The sequence below is a fragment of the Chelon labrosus genome (genome assembly GCF_963514085.1).
Source record: "Chelon labrosus genome assembly, chromosome: 12".
Lineage (NCBI taxonomy): Eukaryota > Metazoa > Chordata > Actinopteri > Mugiliformes > Mugilidae > Chelon > Chelon labrosus.
Genome location: NC_140345.1, coordinates 3,520,113 through 3,547,188, shown reverse-complemented (window position 1 = coordinate 3,547,188; position 27,076 = coordinate 3,520,113). Strand labels below are relative to the sequence as shown.

General features: G+C 39.3%; 1 protein-coding gene across 1 annotated transcript; it reads left to right on the top strand.

Annotated features, from left to right (window-relative positions):
* Positions 1 to 20,690, top strand: ndufaf6 (NADH:ubiquinone oxidoreductase complex assembly factor 6). The gene is made up of 9 exons (XM_084557452.1): positions 1 to 193; positions 1,450 to 1,549; positions 1,786 to 1,908; positions 2,029 to 2,085; positions 2,441 to 2,543; positions 3,498 to 3,631; positions 10,629 to 10,730; positions 14,891 to 14,947; positions 19,034 to 20,690. The coding sequence occupies exons 1-9, from the start codon at positions 3 to 5 to the stop codon at positions 19,160 to 19,162; spliced, it is 996 nt and encodes a 331-aa protein (XP_084413578.1). The 5' UTR covers positions 1 to 2; the 3' UTR covers positions 19,163 to 20,690.
* Positions 20,691 to 27,076: the final 6,386 nt, after the last annotated feature.

Here is a 27,076-nt window from a genome sequence, read left to right as displayed (position 1 = left end):
ACATGGCAGCTGGTATCAATCTTAAACATGGACTATTAAGCAGTAAAACCTCGTTAATTTACGGTGTATACAGAAAAATATCACCAAACAGTGTTTGTATCCAGCGGGCGGCTGAAATACAGAGTGTAAGAGCGTCAACGGACGCGTCAGTAGACTCACAGCATCATGAAAAGTACTGTTTGGACTTGGTCAGGTGAGTCTGACTGCCCTCACTGCTAATAACACAAGCTAGCTAGTTAGTTCGTTAGTTAATTTAATCGATATTTACAAAGTAGAGATCAGTTTATGGTGAAATGCGTCCTGATATTGTAACCCTATAGAAAGATAACCCACAGGTCTAGTGGTACTAGGGTTTAGTAGTCTTGACATCTCCACGCCACACTCCATATCAAATATATATCCGGTATAAATATCGACAACGCAAAAATTTGTAACAGTAAAGGTATTTTGAAAGATTATTACGTGGTTTAAATGCCGTGTTGACTGTTAAATTCGGCTCACTCAAATGTAACTTTTGAATATAGGAAATCCACCTTTTCCAACTTGCAACATGTTTTTTGAAGAAAAAAAAGGCAGTTTGCTGTTTTTGCAAACCTCACCTGTTGCAAAAATATTGAAGATATCAAACAGTCTGGATGTTCTATCAAGAGTAATGATCAAACTATATTTTTAAAAGGTTTTACAGAAAAGATATTGGGTTGATGTAGACGTGGTTTCTTTGTGAACATCCATCTATTATGTATCGCTGCGTTTCCTGTAGAGGCTTGTGTGGGGCGGAAACCTACCTCAGCTGTCACTGGATGAGAGAAGGGGTACATCCTGGACAGGTCTCCAGTCTATCACAGGGCTAACACAGAGAGACAAACAACTAATCACATGAGCACCATGGGCAATTTCTAATCACCAGTTAACCTAACATGTTTATCATTGGAATGTGGGAGGAAGCCGGAGCATGCAGATACAAGGCACCTTCAGCAGATTTGAACCCACAACCTTCTTGTTGTAGGGTGAAAGTCCGTAGTCCTGACAGTCCTGCACTCTTAGCTTCATGAAGGTTCAGGTATTCAACATTTGTTTAAAACAACTGAGAGAACTGTTGATGCTGTGGTTTGTAGTGCTATTGACAACCCCATTTAAGACAGTGGTCTAGGCTTTACAACAAAATCAGTTTTGTGTTTAATTCAGTAATGATAGCACAAATTGCGTTATATCTTCCAAAATGGTCATACATTTGAATTACCACCTTTCTTACTCTGTTTCAACAAAAACTGAACATTTAAACTGTTATGAAGAGGAGTTTTAATGCAGGACTGTTAGTTTAGAATGCATTTGTTTCCACTTGTGTAACTAAAGAACTGGAAACTGAGTGTATTACTTTGAGTGAAATGTAACCACTGCATCTTGTCGCTCTCACATCTCTCTTCCCCCTCTCTCATCCTTCTTCCTTAGGTCCAGAGACTATGAAGGCTTTTTGTCGTCCCTCCTCCTCCCAGAGGAGGCACGGCGCTCGTCTCTGGCTCTGAGAGCCTTTAATGTAGAGCTGGCACAGGCAGGTATTCCTACAGTCAGACTGGATGAGGAGTGATTATAGATGATGCCGCTGTTATTACTCCAGTGCTAGAGTCACTGTTGCTACTTTTACTGCTACCGACACTATTCCTGTTACTACTGCCGCTCCTGTTGCTTTAAACATAATAACAATCACCTTAACTAATTTCTAATTTGATGCCAGTCCTTTATAGACAACTTGGTCAAACTGTTATTTCTCTTATTGCTTCTCACAAGGTGAAGGACACAGTTTCCCAGAAGACCATTGGTTTGATGCGAATGCAGTTCTGGAAGACGGCCATAGAAGAAATTTACAGAGATAATCCTCCAAGCCAACCAGTCAGTGCCGAACTGTGGAGGGTAAATATCAGAATAAACAATGTTAGAGTGTCTTGTTGTTCTGGCTCTGTTGTGTTTAAAATGCATTCCAGACTCATTGCTGCCGATCAGCTGATTAACAGTCTGGATGATGTTTTTCAGGCAGTGAGGACACATAACCTGACAAAGAGGTGGCTGCTGAGGATTGTGACCGATAGAGTAAGACTAACACTTCTAAAAGAGATAATCAGTGCCTTCATTAAATCCCAACTGCTGCAGTTGTCCTGATAAGCACAGATATAACACTGATGAACAATTTAAAAATACATTTCAATAAAACTGCAGTTTAACAATCTTTGCATGCATATATTATTTACTGATAGTGTTGTTTGTTTGTTTAATCAGTGGCTTAGAGAATAACGGAATCATTTCTCTCTTATATTTAATGAACTTTGTTTCACAGTTTATAGACACAATAGACAATACTTCATTTCCGCAGTTGTTGTAATCACCAAAGCAAAAAGTTACAATTAACATTAACAAGTCATCATAATGGTCTGTTCTGTCTCACTAGGAAAAGGATCTGGATGACAGAGCTTACAGGAACCTTCAGGAACTAGAGACGTATTCAGAGAACACACAGTCCTCCTTAATATACCTGCTGCTGGAGTGTTTAGGTAAGAACAGGTGAAACTACTGATGACTATAAGCATAAACAGCAAATATTATAAACTTGAGATCTCCTTAGCTGATCCTAAATATTAGTATATTAGTATCAGACATCCAGGCATACATAAAGGAATTGTTATCAGCTAAAATAAAGCAGATCAAAATCTGGTCCTTTTATTTCTGACCTCTGTTGTCCTCTGCACGTTTGGCTCCTTCTTTCCTCGATGGAAGCTGAGCTCTACACTGCAGTATTTCGGTGGATGAGAGAGTGAAAGTTACAGTGTGTGAAAAAGGATTTGGTCACACCAGTGACTGAGTCTATACAGTCTCGGGGGTTGGCAGAATTTGCTAAGCTTCTTAGCTCAACAAATCCCTTATTTCCTCCTCTTTCTCATTAACAAAGAGGTACAAAACATTCAGCTTTTCATTTAGCCGGAAATGGTTATCACTTTCACAATTTAAGATAACCGTAATTCCATTAGTAACTTAATTATGGTACCCCCAACATCGCCAACAGTGTGAGATGTTTTCTCACTACCTAACTGAACACGGGGAATCACATTATTGCAGGTTTCTTCATACATCAGTAATTGAAACTCATCAGTATAATGCTTTTAAAGTAGAGCCCTCTATATTTTGTTAACTAGCTCGTGAAAATCAAGGTGTGACATTTAAGAGTCTACAGGTGTTATTTCAGTGTGTCAGATACATATTTAATCAACAGGGAAGTCCTAAAAATCATCTCTAGTATAAACGCAGTTTGTGAAATACGTGTTAAAATCTGTATTTCTGTAAGAAGTACAGATTCTTTCTGTGTTTTTGATATACAGCATTTTTACGTGATTTTAATTATATTATTTTCATAATGTGAGAGTAGTACAGAAAGGGTAATTCTTTTCAGCACAGGCTCCAATAAGAGAAAATGAGTGATGTCATATATTTTTTTATTTTTTGTTTTTCAGGTGTGAAAAACGTTCACGCAGACCACGCAGCGAGTCACATCGGTAAAGCTCAGGGAATTGTAACGTGTCTGAGAGCGACTCCTTATCACAGCAGCCGACGGAAAGTCTACCTGCCCATGGACATCTGCATGCTGGTGAGTTGCATGCGTCACACTGATTTCAGCAGTGCTAAGTCTGGGAAGACAAAGGCAAATATGTTACGTACAAAACGTAATGTGTGAGCTAAGGTGTGTAAATGCTCAATTCAGATGTAGCAACTTTTGATATTTAATGCTTCTAGAGACATATTTTGGCTGATATGCAGAACTATTGATCTTGTGGTTTCTCAAAGCTGTAAAATAAAGGTTTTCAAGATTTGCGTTTTCTATAAAAGTTAGGGCTGTCAATCGATCAGTTACTTTGGGATTAACTGCATTTTTTAATCTATTCTGAATGTACCATAAAGGGATATTTCTTCAAATTTTTAATACACTGCCCACTCAACACAGGAGTGGACAGGTTTGCTTGCTTTGAGCAATTTGTACAATGAGTGTTATCATTGCAACAATCGAACACAATGACAAATACTATCCAGAATATTCTCTAGAATAACCTCAAAGGTATTATATGTTCAAAAAATGTACTGTGTCTGTCTGGAGTGGTTTGTCTTTGGTGAGGGGAGGAGGTCTAACACAAACACATATTGCATTAAAATTTATTTATTAACAACAACAAAGTATTAAGCAACCCAAACAACAAAACTAAACCTGATGGTCAAAACAACTAAAAGAAAAGAAGCCGCTGAGGCCAGCCCACAGAGGGCCACAGAACCTGGTGTCTCCCCTCTAACCCAACAGATCAAGTGTGAGAGAGATCCTTCCCTTATTTACTGGATTCTTCTGATTAATCGGGATCAGCTTCACTTATTAGAGAGAACGCAAGACACCGTGAGTTATACTTCCGTAACAGCTTGGCCAGAAAGTGGTGTTTGAGACTCGATGTGCTCTGGCGGTAGTTCTCATCAACAGTAATTACTAATAGCTATGATCTGGTCAAGAAAACCCTCTGGCAGGGCTTTGAAGCCACATTTACCATTCAAAAAAATTATTTCATTAATTTCCTGACGGTGCTTTCCATCTACAACATTACTGCTGCATCGCTTCCAAAACGTTGGGCGGTAATCGACGGAGCGTAAACTTTGACAGCCCTGATAAAAATAAAAACAATGAATAAAGATGTTGTTTTTTTCAAAATAGTTAAAATGTGTAATCCATGACTTTACTTTAGGATAAACTGAGGTTAGAAATAAAACAGGTATAATGCACTTAATGCAATAAAACCTTTAGCGGCTCCATAGCTCCCAAATCTTTGGATGTTCACAGCTTAAAGAGTTTAAACCTTGTACCTGCGAGCAAGATTTATGACTTCACATTTAGTTTTGAAGCCGGTCCTGGTTCAATAGACATAATATGCACATATATAATGAATAATAGCGTATTCATGTATTCTGGATTTATCATTATTTTTCATTGAGGGAAAATGGGCCATTTAAGAATTTCCAACCAGGCAATTACATTTCAGACACAAATTATGACTCAAAGCAGATCATCTTTTTGTTCTGCGTCTGACAGATATCCTTGAGCTTTGGTTCCCTCTCAGCTGGTTAAAAGTCAGAATTTTCTTCACAAAGATAGCATAAGGCAGTCCCACACACATGCCTTCAAACGTTTATCTGACTCACGACCCGGCTGTGACGGGATGTTAGCTGACACTCCTGTCGAAGCAGTAACAAAGTCGCCGCCCAGCACAAACCAGCGAGGGATCATTACACAACAACCATATGGCAAAAAGCAGAGAGGCATAGATTTTAAACCCTCCTGCCAGAGATGCATCCACAGATAAACAAATAATGCCGCAAACAATTTGCAACCTTTGTATGGACCATCTGTCCCACATAGAGAGGAGCAAAATACTGCTGCTGGAGGTGATTAGAAGGGAGGAGGGGGGTCTGTTCTGTGCACATGTATTGGGGCTGATGCTTGAAGCATTCAGACTACCCTTAAAATCTTCAGCTGGGGAGATGATGATTCTGACCCGAGGCCTCACGAGTGCGCTCACCTCACATTCCCTCTACTCCGCTGCCTGAAGAGGGCGCTGGAGGTGTGTTGTAACCACCTGCACTCTTACACGTGAACCTTTTAGCTCTCCATCCAGGGTTCCAGGGTAACTTTCACATAAATAACAAACTAAAGCAAGTATAAATCAAACATTGCCTTAATTAACAAACGGAAGGCAATTAACCAGGACACAGTGGACGCACAACAGATGGGATACATTTTCCTGTGATTTGCAACTGATCATGCGTAATGGTAAATCACAAGGGGAACGCATATAAAACGGGGTGGGGAGGGGGGGTAAGAGTGAAGAGCTGCTCTCATTTAAACAGAAAATCAAATCACTACAGACAAAATCACGCCCTTACTGAAAAATGATTTCATGCATAATTTCTCATGTTGAACTTTAATTTTCTGAAGTGTTTTCTGATTTCTTGTTTTTTGGTTGCAACACTTGGATTGGCCCAGAACTGTTTTTTTTTTTTGTTTTTTTTTGTTAATATGTCTCTTAACATTTAATCAGTGCTAGCTAGATATTAAATGATTTAATAGTTGAATATTAAGATTAAAAATATTAGATTTTCATGTCTATTCTCCAGTCTTTTGCTTAAGAGGGGCAGACCTTTTAGGCTACAAAAAATTACACTGAGCAGCCATAACATTATGGCCACCTGGTCACAGTCACTGGTGCAGTGAATAACATGAATTATCTTGTTACTATGGCACCTGTCAGTGTTGGGATACATTAGACAGCGAGTGAACATCTTGTGCACACAGTTGATGTTAGAAGCACGAAAACTGGAAGGACTTTGACAAGGGGCGAACTTTGATGGCTGTACAACTGGGTCAGAGCAGAACAGCAGGTCTTGTGGGGTGTTCAGTCAGCACCATCACTATCTGCCCTGCTGCTGCAACACACATGCAAATCATTGTCTAATAAACGGCAGAGCACAGCAAAAACTGAAATGGATCATTCATTCATCCATGTAACCATTTTCTGTTACTTGCCTGGATTATTGTATTTAAAATGTATTACATGTTGTATTAGGAATTAATGCTTTGTACAATTGGAAAGTTTTGAAAACGCCAAGCCTGAATGTACATGTCTAAATATTTCAAACTTCCGGCCTGTATTTCTTGATTTAATGTCCATATTATTCAGAGATGGATGCACTGCAATCACACTGAAAGTCTTCTTAGAATCTCTAGCAGCTTGAGTAAATTTGCTGCCTGGATTGTCCCATTTCTTCGAATGCATGTTGATGCGTCTGGTGGTTGCTACATGTGTCAGATTAAGTTTATTAGGTGCAAGCTGTGGTGACAGTGAAGATACCATAAGCTTTATGCCTTTTTGCCCTTTAAACCTACAAACTAAATCAGTGATGTTGTAGGTTTTCTTTAGTCTGTGAAGATCCCGCGTTATCTAATTCATGTTAAATCTGAAAACTAAGGCTTCTTCCTCAGTTGTGAATAAATTTAGGTTTTTGGGTGGTGCGCACCTAAACTCATATGACTAGGGTCTGCTACCAACACAATACTCAAGTGCAGTTAGAGGATGTTGTTCATCTTAGGGACACTGCAACACGTCCACATTTTAGACAGAGAAGACACGATTTGAAAGAGGAGTAAAGAATGTAAAAATTGAAGGAGCTTCTATTAACAAGGGATTTAGATTGAGACACCACTTAGTCTCCGGATGTTTCTGGAGCTTCTGGCTGGAAGTAAGTGCAGTTTATACCTCTGCAGGACATAGACAGTGTAAACTATGCACGTAGCCTATGCCGGTACAAGCCATTTATACTTGTGCACTCGTCAGCCTGGCTCGCTCTGTAAAACACCACCCAAGCACTAGTCGTCGTTGCCTGTCGGGTTTATTTTTGTTTCTACTTCCTGCTTCATTTTCTACTTCTTGCTTCACTTTCAACAAGAGCAACTGAAACTTTTGGCAAAATTTTGCAGAGATGGAAAAGCAGCCAGAAATACAAAAATAAAGTGGAAACACGCTGCTACCAAGCGGACCAACCACAGCTCTTGCGGTCTGCTTCACCGTGATGCTTAGTTACATTTCTGGGGAGGTGCACGTCAGGCTACACTGTTAGGGTCTGGGCTGATGCCATAGCTACAGCGTCAAATTGACACAGAGCATAAACTACACATACAGTAATGGTGGAGAAAAAAAAAAAAAACAGGACATTCCCCAAATAATTCTTCTTGTAATTCCTGGAAGAATTGGGTCATTAACAGACCCTAGTCAAATGATCTTTAGGTAGGAACCAACCACAGATGTTCCAAAATAAAAACCTAAACTCCCCAGCAGTCATTTCAAACTAAAGAAGACACTTTGATGATGATGGTGATACCTCTTCAAGAAAGCTCAAACTAGTCCAGCTGCCTTTGTCTTACCTTTGTTTTTGGATGTAGTTGATCATTTTATGCAATGCCTCTGCCTTTGTTTGTAATTTAAAGTATTTTTTTTTTTTATATGGAATGCAGTTGTGTTGAACTGAAGACAAACTTCAGAAGTTATGCCTGGGAGGCTAACCTGAGGTCAAGAAAATCCCTCAAGGATTTTGCTGCAGGTTATAAATATTGTGTTGTGAATCCAAAATGAAAAGATACTCATCATCATAATAAGTTTCACTTAATACTGCAAGACTTTGTTGTTTTTCAGATTTGGCCTAAGTTGTTTATGTAAATGTAAATTTACTTTATTTATATAGCACCTTACATCGACCGATAGGTGAACCAAGGCGCTTTACAACAGATTAAACAACGATTTAAAACAACACACCGGAAAACTAAGTTTATGTCACTTAAGATTTTGTTACTGTATAATAGCAACAATAAATTACATTGTTAGTTGGATATTTGGAATAAATTTAAATATAAATCACAGAACTGAAGGTAACATCTAATCCAAAAACAAATTATTTCCTCCTGCCTCTCATATACCAAAGCATTTTTATTTCTATCTGGGACTTTCTTCTTGCCATTGTGGATCATTGCAACACATTTCAGTGCAATTTGTTTTATAGATTTCTTTTTTCTCCACACTATCTCAGTAGGATTCGCAATACCTAAATGGTTGCCTTTGATGCTTATAGAGAAACTGTTTTTTTCCCATTCCTTCAAAAGCCTCTCAACCATTTTTCTCTTTTTTCCAAGAAGTTTAGTTCTTGAAGTTAAACTCAACCTGTGAATGTCTGAGGAGATGTTGTCAAATGCAAAAGGAAAATATTCTAGGCAATCCATTAGCAGCCACACCTGCCAGTCAAAGGATATTCTGCAATTAATCTAATGAAGATTAATGTCTCTGAGGTAATAATTCTCAAACGTATCGTGTAAATGTCACTTTTGATCCTCTCTAGTTGCAGGATGTCTTCTCTGACCCCGTTTAGATCTGGTATTAACATGTGTCCTTCATCATCTGATCACAAGTGGGCAACTCTTAAAATTATTTTTAACACCTGGCATTAAAATGTGTCTCTACATGTATCTAGACTAGAGTGACCAGTTGTGATCTCATCACGGTCCTGCACAATGTGTACAAGTAGACATCATTTGTTGCACAGTAGAATATTGTGTTAAAAGCCCTCGGCTTCTGTGTGTGAGCTATTTTTTATTCATTTATCTCTCCCCCCGACATTAATTATTTTAGAGACTCGCAAAGATCAGATAAGTCCAGCTAACTGCTGCTGTGAGAATGTGAAAAGGAAAAGTCTCTAACATCCTGGACCTGTGATTATGTCATTATTAGGAAGGACTAGTGAAAGTTGTATGGACATTGTGAATTGGGTAGAGCTCAAACCAGTTAAATGAGTCTTTTACAAAGGCTGTGGAGGTATTAAAAAGTCTTGAATTCATTTGGAACATTCTTAAATGTGTCTTCTTTCCTGCCTGAGGCATTAGTGTTATATTATTACAAGTTTTGGTTGTGATGTCTGGGCACATCTAAACTTAAAGAGGGACTCTTGTATCAGTGGAGTACGCTGAAGGAGGCTTCAGTCATTCTCTGTTTTGCATTTTTTATGATCTTAGAGCAGCTTATCTGGTGCCACTTTATTTTAATTAATCTAAAAGTAGGACATATTGAAATGGAGTTATGTCATAAATGTCAGTTATTGTAGGCCTTAATGTCTCTGATAGTTCGATAATGGAATGGATATTAAGGTAAAATGAAAACAATCTTAGCTGTCAGTATGACAAAAGCAGCCGTCGTCAAAAGCAGCGGGAAATTATGATGATTAACGGAAACAAAGGAAAGAAAAGTCATATACATAGGTAATGACAATCATCATTAGTTGCAGTCTTACATTAACATTTACTGCCATTCTTTTGATACAATCTGGTTGTAAAGTCCCAAAGTTTCCAACTTTGCAAGGAGCACCCAATTACAGCTTTAATTATGCCTCAGTAATCTTTTATCTCAGCTGATTTCAAGATAAACTATTTAAACCATCTCACTGATCTTCAGTTTTTGGTCTTTGAATGTCAGTTACTTAAATGTTATTGAGATACTCAACATTATGTTATTCAGAATTGTTGCTCATCTTTAATTATATTTAAGGAGGAACATGGAAGGATTTAATTTGGTCAAAATGCAGCAAACATCCAACCATTAGGATTATTTTATTTTTGAATTTTAGACTTTTGAATTCAAAACTCTAAATTGATCAACTCCTTTAACAAGTATGATAGACCTTTTTTAGATCCTGAAACAATATTTTTTGTATCAAAGACACTTAGTAAATTAAGTCAAATGTATATTTTCTATTATATAGCTAGATAAAATGTGCATATTTGATGTAGAATGTACTGTAGGGACACAATATCACACTTTGTTGCAGTTGTCCCGGGAGCCGAATCTATGCTGTTTAACGTTCTTTTTCAACAGATGAAGGACTGTTGTGTGAAGTGGAGCCAAAATGGATACAACTGAACTGCAGAGTTGGGCTTTGTTGTTAAATTGACACATCAGCTGTGACCTCAAAACACAACCATTATGGGCTGTGAATTTTTGATTTGTGTGTTTCTCTAGCACGGAGCTTCTCAGGAGGACTTCATCCGCGGCAGCAGAGAGCAGAACATTCGGAACGTTGTGTATGACATCGCCAGTCAGGCTCATGTACACCTGCAACACGTATGTACCGCACTTCACTTTAAGATCAGAAGTATGTTGGACATGTGATTGTAAAACCTGTGGGCCTTAAAGCGCTGCTTTAATACATAATTCATCAGTTTTTGAAGCTTGGCAGCAGGGATTCACAGATATATTGACATTTATTCACTCAGCAGATGATTTTGTCAAAAGCGAGGTACAGTCCAAGCCACAGCAAATCAATGAAAAGCCTCCTTGGAGAATAACTGTCTCATGTACCTGCATGAAGCAACACAGAGTGCATACCAAGTGATCTTTTTTCTTTCTCTTGTGAGGAAAAGTCAAAAGAAAGATTATGAGCCAAAATAAGTATGCTCACAAGAGATTGGTCTTCAAGTGGTTTTTAAAGACAGTGTGAGTGCACACCAAAAGAGTCTGAATTATTGTTCCTTTGGGAGCATCATAACAAACAAGAAGGCTCATCATTTAGAATATGGTAATTATGTTGTTTTTTATCATTCAACCACAAGAGTGTACTATAAATGTGGTCCATGCTGATGTTGGGCGGAGATATTCTTTAGTCCTGAAGAATAAATCGAACATTGTGTATATATTTGTTTAGATTTTTTTAAAAGACAGTAATTTCCTAAAGCATTTGGCCATGGTAGTTTTAGAAATGTCAAACAGGAGAAAACAGGCTATTTTCAGTGGCGCTTGAATCTACAAACCCCAATTTCAAGGAAGTTGGGACATTTTGTAAAACATAAATTATTTGCAATTTTTTTTCAACCTGTATTAAATTGAATGCACTACAAAGATGAGACATTTAATGTTCAAACTGGTAAACTTTATTGTTTTTTGTTTAGTTTTTTTTTGCAGTTAATCACTTACTTTGAATTTGATGCCTGCAACATGATCCAAAGAGGCTGAGACAGGGACCCTGTTGGTTTTTGGCCTTGCTGCTTACGTGTAGAGATTTCTCCAGATTTTCTGAATCTTTTAGAGATTTTAAATTGATGATGAAAGTGGTGAACCCGTGCGTGTGAACAAATGAGCCCTTCAGGAGGCTCCTTTTGTACCAAACTGTTTTGTTTTTTGATCATTCCTCAACTTTACCAGTCTTTTGTTGACCCTTTCCCAGCTTCTGTGAAACTTGTTGCAGGCATCAAATTCAAAATGAATGAATGTTTGCAAAAAAAACAGTTTGAACATTAAATATCTTGTCTTTGTTGTGTATTCATTTGAATATAGGTTGGAAAAGATTTGAAAATCATTGTATTCTGTTTTTATTTACGTTTTACAAAACATTCCAACTTCATTGGAATTGGGGTTTGCATATCTATTGCTTTGATGAGTTTTCTGACAGCAAAACGGTGTATGTGGGACTGAGTCAAAATCAGTAGCAGTGTGTGTTTGTTCATGTTGCTGAAGGGACAGTGCGGTACTGTGAGTCATTGATGTGTTTCTAATAGTTAACAATAGTGGAGCTCCCTGTCACAGGGCAGTAATCAGGTACCTGTTAGTAAGAGATATTGTTCATTTTGCCCTTTAAATACAATTTGTTAACGATAAGAGAGACACTGATAAAAATATAGAACATAACCAACCTTGCTGACTTTGTTTACATGGACAGTAGTTTTTCAGACCAGTTGAAATTATTCTCACCAGAGTTTACATGGACGCTAAGCTCCAACTTTATTGACAACACTAAATGCAATAGTAGAAGATGACCAAGACCAACCCATGTTTTCAGCATCGATTCCAACTGTTCATCTTCCATACAGTTGTTGTTTTTCTACTTCCATGTTTGTGTCCCTCCTGGAAACTCATCACATCACCTGATGTGACATTAGAAGAAAGAATGGATTCATTCCAAACAATGAAACAATCTTATGAAGCTATTACGTGGTTGTAAGGCACTAACATTTAGCTCTTGAATAGATTTTTTTAAAAGTTTACACCACTCTTCTCCTTCTGTTCGTGCCAAACCATTCAGGTATAATAATTCTGATGGTGATTGTTCAGATTATTAGAGGAATACTAGTGTCAGTGTAAATGCAGTGACTGTTTCCATGTGGCCTGGAAGACCTGGAAAAGTTAAATTCAAAAATGTGAAAGCCCTGGAAAGTTGAAACATCCATATCCTAGAGGGAAAAGGTGTCCTGCGTGTGCCTTAGAGCTGCAGCATTCAATGCTCTTGAACAACTCTCAAGCCACTCAAATGGCAGGAACAAAATGGCATGCTAAAATTTTTTAATGAAACATGAGTGACACTTTTTGCTGTGAAGGGCTGTGATTTACAGCTTGTAGATGCCTGCACCCACAATACAGTGTGCAATGGAAAGTGTCCTGGAAGTGTCTTCAGTTTTAGTGCTAACTTACTAATGTAGCTGTGATGAGTTTGGAGCTAATTGGTTTGAGAGTTATTAGCCTCCACTTAAATCCCTGAATGATTTTTATACTTCTGAAGGCTTTTTTCATTAAGCTGCTGCCCAAACATTTATGAACATTTATGTTTTATTTGGCCTTGTTTATGCCTATTAGAGTTGTTGCCATTGGTTAAAGCACATGTAATTACATTGAGTGTAAACAAAAAGAACATGAATGATGACTTGTTTATCCTGTGTACTGTGTACTGTAGTGATGACCGGCTGGAGAAAATGTTTAAATGCAAAGAAAAATATTTCTTTAGTGTATGTGGTGCTTTGAAATTTGCATTGTTTATCTTGATTTTGTCAGATGACTTTAATAACTTGTGGTTTGATCAACATCTGAGAGCAGCAGAGCAGGAGTTACACTATATTGCCAAAAGTATTTGCTCATCTGCCTTTACACGCATATGAACTTAAGTGACATCCCATTCTTAATCCATAGGGTTTAATATGACGTCAGCCCACCCTTTGCAGCTAGAACAGCTTCAACTCTTCTGGGAAGGCTTTCTACAAGGTTTAGGAGTGAGTTTATGGGAATTTTTGACCATTCTTCCAGAAGAGCATTTGTAAGGTCATTCACTGATGTTCATGACAGAAGGTATGGCTCACAGTCTTCACTCTGATTCATCCATGTTTTTATGGACCTTGCTTTGTGCACTGGTGCACAGTCATGTTGGAACAAGAAGGGGCCATCCCCAAACTGTTCTCACAAAGTTGGGAGCATGGAATTGTCCAAAATCTCTTGGTATGCTGAAGCATTCAGAGTTCCTTTCACTGGAACTAAGGGGCCAAGCCCAGCTCCTGAAAAACAACCCCACACCATAATCCCCCCTCCACCAAACTTCACACTTGGCACAATGCAGTCAGACAAGTACCGTTCTCCTGGCAACCACCAAACCCAGATTAGTCCATCAGATTGCCAGATGGAGAAGCGTGATTCGTCACTCCAGAGAACACGTCTCCACTGCTCTAGAGTCCAGTGGCGGCGTGCTTTACACCACTGCATCCAACGCTTTGCATTGCACTTGGTGATCTATGGCTTGGATGCAGCTGCTCGGCCATGGAAACCCATTCCATGAAGCTCTCTACACACTTTTCTTGAGCTAAAGGCCACGTGAAGTTTGGTCTGTAGCGACTGACTCTGCAGAAAGACCCCGCTCTGTCATATGACAGCAAATCAGCCACAAAGCTGTCGTTTCCAGTCGCTTCCACTTTGTTGTAATACCACTGACAGTTGACTTTGGAATATTTAGTAGCGAGGACATTTCATGACTGGACTTGTTGCACAGGTGGCATCCTATCACAGTACCACGCTGGAATTCACTGAGCTCCTGAGAGCGACCCATTCTTTCACAGATGTTTGTAGAAGCAGTCTGCATGCCTAGGTGACTGATTTTATACACCTGTGGCCATGGAAGTGATTGGAACACCTGAATTCAATTATTTGGATGAGTGAGTGAATACTTTTGGCGATATGTTTATGAGCTGCCAGCATATCAATATCGTTCTCATTTTATTCCCTAACAATAGAAACAGAAAAATATGTAAATTATACGTCTGTGAGAGGACAGAGCAGATGTTGAACCCAGTAAACCACAGTTTTTGTCTGTTCACAGCAAACAAAGACTAATAGATGTATCTGTTTTCCTGTTGTTTTTGTGTGGATGGACGATCTCTCAAAAGCAACCCAACAAGGCTGACGTGTGTGCGCATTTAAAACTTAATGTGGATGAGTTCTTTAATCTCCGTTTCTGTGTTCCCTCTCTTCAGGCACGATCGTTCAGCCACAATGTTCCAGCAGCTGCTGCTCCAGCCTTCCTCTCCACAGTAAGTCATCAAACATTAAATAATATGTACTTTTCTTGTTCTGGGAGAAATTGATGCCAACTCTACTCTTTGTGGCGTTTGAAACCACTGATGTCTTTTATGGGGGGCCGGGGGAAGTAATCGAACTCAGGTGTCTTAAACTTTAGTCAAGCTTTCATGGAAATAACAGCATTTAAAAACTCATAATGTTGGTTTATTCAGACTGAGTTTTTGTTCAGCAGCAGTATTAGAAACTCAGACTAAGCAATATGTCAAGCTTCTGTCGCACCTAAAACACTCACCGCTATCATTATGACAAGTTCACTTTCAAAAAAGAAGGCTCTATCTCTGTTAGATTTATGGTGAGGCTGAAAAAATATAATAAAGTCTCTGAGCTCTGATCAGATTCTCCTTGAGCATTAGTTTGACTGAAAGCACATATTTGTCATTTTTATTCCTGATATCTATAGATAAACTAAATCTTTATGCCCTCAGTGTAGATGACTGTTTTTCACTCTTTAGATCACTTATGGAGGTTTTAAAATGTTCTACAGTCTTGCCTACAGACTAAAAATGAAAACACGTCAAGGCTTGTTTCGAAGCAGCAGGAGTTAGGGGCCTTCGACAATGAAACTACACAGAGGATACAGATCACAGATCTGATTATTCTGTGCAGCGATGATGTAAATTGCGTGCAATCATTAAAAAACAGCCATGACATTCTGCTTGAAGGAGCAAACATTTAAAATTAGAGCATGTATATTTACGTCGGTGTGTGGTTTTACCCCAGGATTAGTTCATCCATCTGTCACATAAGATATCTCTGAAAACACAACTTCGTTTTGGCAAAATATCAGAGCGATCTTTGCTTCACTCTGGGATATTTAGTTAAGAAACACATTAGAGAACTGGATTATAGTTCACTAACAAATTTACAGAAACTATCAAACTCGATGTTTAGCAGCTGCAGTAAGGGAACTGTAGCCATTATTAGACTAAATCTAAAAAAACAGCATCAATAGGAGAGTTAAGTAAGAGCAGCATCACTTGAGGTTTCTGGAAACAGACCTGCCTTCGGCTATCAAAGATTGGTATAGTATTTTCAGTTTGAGGCTTTGCATTTGGCAAACATTTAAAGGACAATTCCGGCGCAAAATGAACCTGGGGTTAATAACACATGTGTACCGAGTTCGACCGTTCTCTGGTATTTGTTTTCATGCATTTGTTTTGTTAGTCAAATGTGACCAGTTTTCTTGCAAACCGCTATTTAGCGTATAACGCTAGCCTTCGGGGCACACGTACACATAAAAAGAAATCGCTATTTCTATACCACTAACAAGGCTCACAATATCACCGCACTTACACGGTAGCATAACTAGGGTCTCTACATGTAAACCGAAGCACTGAGAACTTTGCAAGTATACAGGCAGTTTATTAAAAAAGAAATACAGTACCATTCGCGTCTGGCTCACATATCCAGGCGGGCGCCATCTTGGGGAAACTGAACTCTCTGGGACGTGAACGGGAATCTCGCGTCAAACGTTGTTTGTTTTCATGCATTGAAAACAATGCCATCTTGGGGAAACTGAGAGGTGGTGATATTGTGAGCCTTGTTAGTGGTATAGAAATAGCGATTTCTTTTTATGTGTACGTCTGCCCCGAAGGCTAGCGTTATACGCTAATTAGCGGTTTGCAAGAAAACTGGTCACATTTGACTAACAAAACAAATGCATGAAAACAAATACCAGAGAACGGTAGAACTCGGTACACATGTGTTATTAACCCCAGGTTCATTTTGCGCTGGAATTGTCCTTTAAAGCTATGAGCTGCAATAATCTAATAAATTAAAGTTCATGCACTCATCATACAGATAGAATCAGTAGTAGCAGCAGCAGCAGCAGCAGTAGAAACTAGAGAATTGGCTCAAGTTGAGAAATGAGGGTAATAAGACAGACTGCCAAGGTGCTGCCACCTCCACTGTGTAGTTTGCATAGTGTAAATAGTGTTTTATACTAGTACCACTCTCCACCTGCATGTACAGAAGCCCTAAAAGTAATAGGTGTTTGACACTGTGAGTTTAGAGCACACTAAGATGATGTGGCAGTACAGAGTGGAAGTACCAGTGTACCAGAGTCATACAAATGAACAAAGTTCTCCAAAAACATGCAAGAATTAATATGAACTAAGACCAAACCAAAGCAACTTGGATGAGTAGTGAAACAAGTCTAATTGCCTTTGTTTTAGCTTTGTTTTTGCCATGACCTGGATGACTGAGAAACTTCATAGACGATATCAACATTTTATACACATTTTACAACACATTAAATATAAATACTAAAGTGAACAATATTGGAAATTGCACCTCAGAAGGCAAAATTAATAAAATAATTTCTTATTAAGTGTCAGGGGTTATAAATGATTAATTTAAAGCTACACCACAGAACTTTTGTCTCCCCCTTTTGGTAGAGAGTGTAATTACAGTGTTGACACATGCCTGTAAACCTACAGTCTACAGCCCCTTATCCCCTTCAGCTATAGCAATGACAATCTATAATTGTCTGTTGATCAGTTTCCGTATTTAGAACGCAATCCTTCCTCTGAATGCAGTTTCTTTTTTTTCAGGAGCATCAGAAACTTTTCGTAGAGACTTCCAAGATTATATAATTTTTTTTCTCGCCTGCCAGTGGCGGTGGAGTAATAGGGTTTCACACTTCTAACCTTGTTTCTCTGCCATACCCTTAGTTTCTGTGGGCAATGCTGGCTTCTCAGTCTGGCAGAGCTGGTTGACATAAAACACATCCCCAGTGGTGTGTGAGCAGCAAACGTTGCCACAGAAAACATTCAAAACATTTATACTGTGAAATGCAGTAAGGGTTTAACTGCTGCCTGTTATCTTAGTCTCACACTGTACCTTTAAACTGACTCTAATCCGGGATTGGTATCCATACACACGGAGGAGCTGTTCACTGCTGCTAGAAAACACTGATTCCATAAACAGGATTCTTCACTGTCCTGCTATAGAAGAACTGTTGCTTTCCTGCAGTCTGCTCTCTGTCGTCCTTAATGTAGAATTAGGATTTTCGCACTGCATTGGATCTTCCCGGCGCACCAGAGATTATTTCTTTTCATATGTAACCATATTATTGCGTGTGAATCTCCTCCAGCTCTGTGTGCTAGTCCACGTGAGAAAACAGCCCTGAAATTTTAATTCAGACCAATCACAAGTTTGGATAAGTGTTATATGACACAGCAGGAAAGACAAAGTGAAGCTACTGACGGGCTTCTGTCTCTCTTTTATTTGAACATATGAAGGTTCATTTTTTACCAAACGGAACAAGTGCTACCCTTAAAGCTGGTGTTGCATATCAAAGTATCAGTCAAGAAGTAGCTTCAACTGCTTTATTATTAACAATAAATCACAGGCACAAGTACTTGCATGTAAAACAAGTCGCTCACTGTGACAAACTCAGAAAAACTGATCGATTTAGCTTAATGAACGTTTAAAGAATTTAGCTTCCCTCGTAAGTCAGTAGAGACCAAAAACTAATCAGACTACTCAAACTAACATCAGACTTAAATGTGTTAGATGGACAAACACATCACACTCAGAAAGAATGACCATGTTTCTTTATGTGTAACAAACGCATTTGTTCTACAATTAAAGTTTGTTTTCAGTGCTGTGTTGGCAGCTTATTTCATTCATTCATACATTTTCTGTAACCACCTGTCCCCTGGAGGGTCGCAGGGGGCTGGAGCCTATGCCAGCAGTTTATTTCCCCAGGTTAAAACGCTTTCAATTGCCTTGACAAATGTTAAATTAACTGTTCCGAACAGCCGCTACTGCCGCGTCTATGATATCCCATAATGATATCTGAGGAAGATTTGTTACTCACTATAGATTTGTTTGCACAGAACACAGCAGTAGATTTAATAACATGGACACAATGTCCGGATGAGGCATGAAAGAGTCAGTTCAGTCTCACCACTAAGCTTGAAAAATGTCCTGGTTATTCTGGATGCCCCAGCTTCAGGCTCATGCATTAAGGTGGTCATTCAGTCCCACTTGATACAAACTAAACTTTCATATTGTGGTGTTGTGTACTGCAGGTAGGGTTGGAGGACTATCTACAGAGAGTGAGGAAGGTGGATTTTGATGTTTTCCATAAGAGCCTGCTGAACAGAAACCCCCTCCTCCCCATCCAACTGTACCTCCGCTCCTGGAAGAAGACCTACTGACATCACTCCTCCTCCCTCTCCAGTTTGTTTGACTGCAGCGTCGGAAAGCTGCTGTACTGAAGTCCAGAGACCTGGCCTCTCTGGGGGATGCTGCCTGGAGACTGTAGCAGGTCCAAAAACACCCTGACTCATTTTGTACCACAGGACAGCAGTGCTGCTGAAGTCTGCCTCTACGGTAGAACACAAATATACAACCAGTGATTACTAGTCACAGTTTTAGTTGATTGGCGGTTCTTACAAGGACATATTTCTAGATGTCTTCTGCAAACATCAACGATAATCCTGGTTAATTTCAACTTGGGTAATTCTTTTGGAGTTATATCTCGTCAAGCCTGATTTATAGTCGACTCAAGGAACTAAGAGTCTGATTAACAGGAGACTTATGGTGACCATGGGTCAGATTTATTCTTGAGTATCACATTTCAACAATCACAGTGATTGGAAAGTTTTTAGTGTGATCACTACCTTGCACCCTGTTCATATATCTAGGTATATAGCCTGTTATTGTGGAGCTATAAATCCAAACACAACTGCTGAGATCTGTGAAAATGGTGTCTGATGTCATATAACAGAAGTAGGGTGGAGAGGAAAGACGACCAGTCAGACAAACAGACTTGGAATAAAACAACACAGAGGTGAACAATAACATAATCACACAAACCCACTGTAACAATCATCAGCCAGACTCCCCCTGCTTCCAGATTGCTCAAACCTGCTCAAACACTTACCTTGTGAATGGAGACTGAACCATAGTGCGGTCAGATCTGTGCTGCAGATACATTTTCTTCTGGACATGCTCAGGAAAACAACACACGGGTCAAGCCCTCTGTCTTTATTCTACATTACATTACAACCTTGAAATGTTTGAGCAGTGAATCAGACATTGTGTTATTGTCATCATTTCCCTGTCAAGGCCGAACTCTGCTTTCATATTAAAACCTACTTGATTATGCAGGATGTGTTAAATAAACAGAAGCTTTATTTTTATTGCAGCAATGTCAGGAAACTGTGCAGCTGCTCCTGATAAATGGCTGTCTTCTGGATATTAATTTGTCACTTTTTTTGTCTTGTGTGTCTGAGTCACTGATCCGTGCTTCCTAAATAAATACATTTTGTATCTGTGTCTCATCTTCAGTACGCCTACCCAGAAATGTGTGATTCACGCCGCTGCATTGTTTGTGTGCCTACATCAGCCCACGGTGTCATGTTTTACCTGTAATGTTTTAAAGCTCTGTCAGCTTTAACGTGAGAACATCAGATTTCCACGCAGGCAGAGGCAGCATTCTGGTACAAAGCTGGTTTAGCGGACTACCGACACAAATTGTCCTCTCACGCTTCTGCTTCCATCACTGTTATTACGTCACGCTGTAAAGCCTACAACCTGCAACACTATCGGCCCTTCATGCACCGCTGTGTTCAATGTTTATTGGACTTATGAAATGAATTGACTCTATCTTATTTTTTGGTACAGCCTTAATTTAGAACATTTCTATAAATTGATTTGTTCTGATCTGGTTTGTTCACAACTTGCCTGATTGTTTCGCTGCTTTTAAAAGAAAAAGATACGTTTCCTCCTCCACATTTGTGTGGTTACTTTTCAAATTGAGATTTTATGGGTAAAAGTTTTATGTTTTTATAAAATACACTACACATTTTTCAAATCGCATTAATTTTCCTGGTGATGATGATGACATTGGCTAAGATGAGGTGAAAATTATCCAATGTTTTTTCTGTCATCCCTCGTTAATTACTTCACCTCCTCAGATTAATTTTGTGACTTTGGAGGTGTCAGACACTAATCCGATCAGCCCTAGTTTAGATAATATGGATAACAACTTGTCTAATTGTTTCTTCTCTCTTAAATATGAAAAATGTAAGTATTAAAAATATATTTTTTTTGTTTTTTCCAAATGCCACCTACAGAGGAATAAGCTGAGAAAAAGAAGCTCTAGAAGGCTGGAAAAGGCTGATCAGTCTGGCACCGACATGACAAATCCTGGTGGAAAATCTGCTGTATAGCCATCATGGTTACTATGGTAACATAGGGATTTCAGTTATCCATAACATCCTGCAGGTTTTGCAGGGGTGTCTGTCCCTAAAGCTTTAGTTTTAAGAAACCATAAAAATGTGTCACCACAAACAACACTCCAGCTTTGAGTGTTGTTTAGATTGTCTTAGAAGGATTTATTTTTTGTGTCCTTTTCTCCTTCTGGATGCAGAAACATTGAGGCCGCATAGGAAAACATAACAAAGAGCTTTGATATAATTTGGGTTTCAAATTCAGGAGGCTAGTAGTGCTGCTCAGAGGAGGCAGCGGCTATCAATAGGAAGAAGACAATCTTAAGAGATAGTGAGACAGATGAAGTACATGCTGGCAGCATCAAAGACGAAACTCTCTGAACAGACTCTCTGTGGAGCTGTCTGAAGTTTCCTTCACAAATACGTCGGTGTGCTCAGACTGGTCCTGATTTCTGTGTGCATTAGTCACCTAACATAAATCGTATCTTCTGTAGCGGTTATCAAACCAAACAGAGCCCTGATTGGAAAAGAAAGAGCTGCTCTGCCTCAGTTTAGACTCACACTGGCGATGGAAAACATCTGGGAAACAAACGCACCTCTGTAGAAGGAAACACAATCACACAAGCCCGTCTGTTGTGTCTGTCGTATATAATACCAAAGTATCTTTAAATAAATAAAATATGAGTAAGATTTTTATCTTTTTGGATTGACCTATCTGTGACTTATTTTCACTCCACAACATTCCATCAGGAAATAGTACAGTTTTTACTCTTTTTACCTGCTCTTCACCTTTTTACCTGACCCCAGATACTTTTCAAATTAATGTTTTAAAAGAAACCAAATACAGTGCAATTTATTACAATTGTCTGGCCTGATGATGTTGATGGGATGATTTGAGGTCCACAATGATAAAATTATCACTGTCTTTCATCTCCTCTGAGTCAACTCAAAACTCCTCAGATCGCTCTTCTGACCGTCTGTGGGGGCCTGACCTCTATATCGAGAACCTAGAGGTCTCAGTGTAGGGGACTGGGCTCACTAACCGAATTTAAAGAAATTCAAATCTGCTCCACATGCAGCAGCTTAAAGAGTAAAATGCAGCCACTAGATCCCAAACTGATCTGTGGGATGATCCACAGAGGCTCCTCCCCTCAACCCATAGGACCCAAAGGCCCCCACTAACAACATTCTGTTGTTAAGAAAGTGGTCATAATAGGTATTATAATAGGTACAATAGGTATTTACAGTTTAATAATGTCATGTATAATGTACACTTCTAAATGCAGGAGCATTTAGGAGCGCTAGGCGAAGAAGAAGGAGAAGAATCAGAAGAAGTGCATGACGTTTACTTTTTATGGTGCATTCAGTATTTCTCTCATTTTGACTGGATCTTACTAGTTCCCAGACCATCTGGACCAATCTGGTTTCTTCCTTCCCATCAACAAATGGCCTTTGAGCCGCTCTTGACTTCTGAACAGTTGCTCAGAGTTTGTACTTTGTGAATCTCAGACAGGCTGTTTTAAAATCAGTTTCTCTAACTGGACTTGTTGAGTTTTCTTGAAGATGATTCACCAACACCCAAGTGGCTTCTTCAGCTTAGAATAACTTCTGGTGTTTAGGTTTAAGTTTTAAATCCAGAACATCTGTGGGTGGTATCCTCTTCTTCACAATGAATGTTTGTCTAATTAAAAGCCCGAAACCACATTGGTTCACATGGGTATTGAATGAGGGGGAAATATCAGAAACTGTCATGACCCAGCTCACTGGGTAAATGGCCGTAAAATGAACCGGATGACAACAAGTTCTTAACACGGTTGATGGATGGTTTAGTAAGAGTAGATTTACCGAATAAAAACAAATATTTAAATAACAGAAAGGAGTAATGGTGAGAAGTGAAACCTACTCAGACTTTACCGAAGTATGAGTAGTCTGCTCAAAACCAAGCTTCCTTTTTTAAGCTCTTAAAATAGACCGAACATAAAACAGGTGGGAGTCGCACCCCAAAACCTAGTGTCTGTAGACATCAAAACACTACATGATTGCAGAAAAATACAGAACAAACTGCGACAACCATGCCCTGGCTCCATTATACAGCAAAAATGGCACAGGATAATACTGCTTCCACAATGTGCAGAAAGGGTCTAATCAAAACAATACCAACCTCCAGATTCTCCAAGACAAAGAGACTCCAAGGTGAGCTGTTCACAACACTATGAATCTACCTCAGGAACGGTAGTCAACAAGGTTTGAAGCAGGTGTCCTGATAGTGGCAGTGGTTTGCTTAGAGGAGGATTGGTGGCTGCTGACACTCAGACACAATGAGGGAATGTTGGATGTAAAGGAGGAGGTTTTCCAGGTCCGTCGGCATAAACACACAGGTTAGACACAGAGACAAAAATACTTTGTAACAAACACACAAAGTTGAAACAACAAGCCAACTGGACTTGCTGCGTCTCTTGAAGACATTTTGCCGCTCATCCACACAGCCTCTGCAGGCCCTAGTCATGAGTTTCATTGTTCTTGATACAAGTCACTTACAACTGAAGAAGCTTCTTGGATTAGTGGAAAATAATTTTCAAGAGACCCAACAAGTCTAGATTGCTTGTCGTTTCAGCTTTGTTTTTGGAGGTTTAAAGTTTGACTCGTCAGCCGCTTACAACCCAGTCCTAACATCCAACTGAAATGCAGATGAACCTGAACTACCCACCAGTCACTGAGAGCAGAAGAAGCCACATGGATGAGGGTTTTATTGATTTTGTACATCATGTTACAACTTGTAAGCAACTGAAAACCTATTGCCGAACTTTGAAATGGTCTTGACTGGGTTCTCTCCAGGTACTCCGGCTTCCTCCCACTGTCCAAAGACATGCTCATTAGGTTCGTTGGTGATTCTAAATTGGCCGTAGGTGTGCGTGTGAGTGTGAATGGTTGTCTGTCTCTCTGTGTTAGCCCTGTGATGGACTGGAGACCTGTCCAGGGTGTACCCCACCTCTCGCCCATTGATAGCTGGGATAGGCTCCAGCAGACCCAGTGACCCTTCACAGGACAAGCAGTTACAGAAGATGAATGAATGAATGAATGAACTTTGAAATGTTCTTTCTGAAACTCATGTCATACTTCATGAAACAGTATTTATTTTTTTTTTTTTTAAAAAAGAAGAAAGAAATACATTATTATCAAAACACAACTCTGGGCATGAAATGGCCCCACAGAGTAAATGTGATTAGAATCCTATATGTATATTAATGGGATCCACCAATGGCTGAGGGCATTTTTGGGCAATTGACCTTAGTCTACAGAGATGCTAGCAGCTCAGTGAGGATGCACAGCAGTAAGTACTGTACAGTTGATCAAAATGGTAGCGAGTCATAAACTAAGAATTAGACAATAATAATGGAAAATATTACAATTTTTTATTTATTTTTTTCACTTCTGAATATTTAAACATTATTTTAGAGAGACAGCGTTAACTTGCCAATTCTAAAAGAAACCAACATTTTCAGGAAACTTTCCTTATCACTACCTGAACCTCATAGTCTGGGCTATTTTTTACACTTTATTGATTGTTCTCCTTGTTAGTGAGCCTGTTTATGAGCAGATGGGTGTAGAGAAGGTGGGATTAATCATTGTTCCCAATGTTTATACCAGATTTCCTGTATGTACCAGCAGGCAGTCCTTACACGAAGATATACAAAGCAAAAGGCGGCGAGCAAATCATAATATGGATGTAGATGTGCATTTTGTGCACATAGTGAGTACATTTTACTCCACTCAACATACCTTAACCTTTGGCTTGTTTATGTCCTGGAACAGAATCCCACCAGAATGATGTTGAAGTGGACTGTGTGGGTATTCATGGATTATTGAGGTGAAAGTACTTCAGTCACACCCACCAGATATTATATTTAGAGAATGCGTACATATACACTATATTACCAAAAGTATTCGCTCACCCATTCAAATGATCAGAATCAGATGTTCTAATCACTTGGCCTGGCCCCAGGTGTATAAATTCAAGCACTCAGGCATGCAGACTGTGAAACAAGACATTTGTGAAAGAATGGGCCGCTCTCAGGAGCTCAGTGAATTCCAGCGTGGAACTGTCATAGGATGCCACTTGTGCAACAAATCCAGTCGTGAAATTTCCTCGCTCCTAAATATTCCACAGTCAACTGTCAGCTCTATTATAACAAAATGGAAGCGTTTGGGAAAAACAGCAACTCAGCCACGAAGTGGTAGGCCACGTAAAGTGGGGTCAGCGGATGCTGAAGCGCATAGTGCAAAGAGGTCGCCGACTTTCTGCACAGTCAATTGCTACAGAGCTACAAACTTCATGTGACCTTCAGATTAGCCCAAGTACAGTACGCAGAGAGCTTCATGGAATGGGTTTCCATGGCCGAGCAGCTGCAGCCAAGCCACACATCACCAAGTGCAATGCAAGGCGTCGGATGCAATGGTGTAAAGCACGCCGCCACTGGCCTCTAGAGCAGTGGAGACGCGTTCTCTGGAGTGATGAATCACGCTTTTCCATCTGGCAATCTGATGGACGAGTCTGGGTTTGGAGGTTGCCAGGAGAACGGTACATTTCAGATTGCATTGTGCCAACTGTGAAATTTGGTGGAGGAGGAATTATGGTATGGGGTTGTTTTTCAGGAGCTGGGCTTGGCCCCTTAGTTCCAGTGAAAGGAACATTGAATGCTTCAGGATACCAAAACATTTTGGACAATTCCATGCTCCCAACCTTGTGGGAACAGTTTGGAGCGGGCCCCTTCCTCTTCCAACATGACTGTGCACCAGTGCACAAAGCAAGGTCCATAAAGACGTGGATGACAGAGTCTGGTGTGGATGAACTTGACTTGCCTGCACAGAGTCCTGACCTGAACCCGATAGAACACCTTTGGGATGAATTAGAGCGGAGACTGAGAGCCAGGCCTTCTCGACCAACATCAGTGTGTGACCTCACCAATGCGCTTTTGGAAGAATGGTCAAAAATTCCTATAAACACTCTCCTCAACCTTGTGGACAGTCTTCCCAGAAGAGTTGAAGCTGTAATAGCTGCAAAAGGTGGACCGACATCATATTGAATTCTATGAGTTAGGAATGGGATGGCACTTCAGTTCATAGAATGAGTAAAGGCAGGTGAGCGAATACTTTTGGTAATATAGTGTATATTAAATATGTCTTGTTTGCAGAAAAATCTGCAAAACACTCATAAATTAAATATTGAGTCATGTTTAAATGTAAATGTAATGAATGATTTATGATGTAAGTCCACGTGACAGTATATAGGCTGAAATGTGGGCTGCTTGTTCATATACATTATTTATACATTTAAAAACGATTAATAGAAAAGAAAGGAAAAGTAAAGAAGCTGGTTTTTTTTTCTGTAAGAAATTAGTCCAGTGGGATCCTGCAATGTTTTAGTGATTATCGACATGTGACTTTGGTGTCAATGAGCTCCTCAGGTTTACACACTGTTTGCAAATTTGCAAATTGTATATACAGTACATGTATAACCTCTCTGAACACTGACACTCTTGTAAATGTATTTCAGTTTGTACTGTTAAATTTTTTTTATTGTATACATTTTTCTTTATTCTTATTAATCTTATTACTGTGTATTTTATGTTTTTGTTATATTTCACAAAATTCGCATTCATTGATTTTCTGTTCTTTTACCCCTTGTTTCTTCTTGTTTGATTGCCTGTCATTGTTCAGGGAGATACACACGCTGCACACTGAAGATGAATTCACAGTGTGGTATTTTCAAATGCCCTTTGTGTCTGGAGAAGGTCTAATTAATCAAAATGTTGCACAGAAATAATCAATAAAACATTGGGGTTGCCATTTTCTTGCCATGAAGATTTATTATTCAGTCCAAAATCTTCAGCTCCA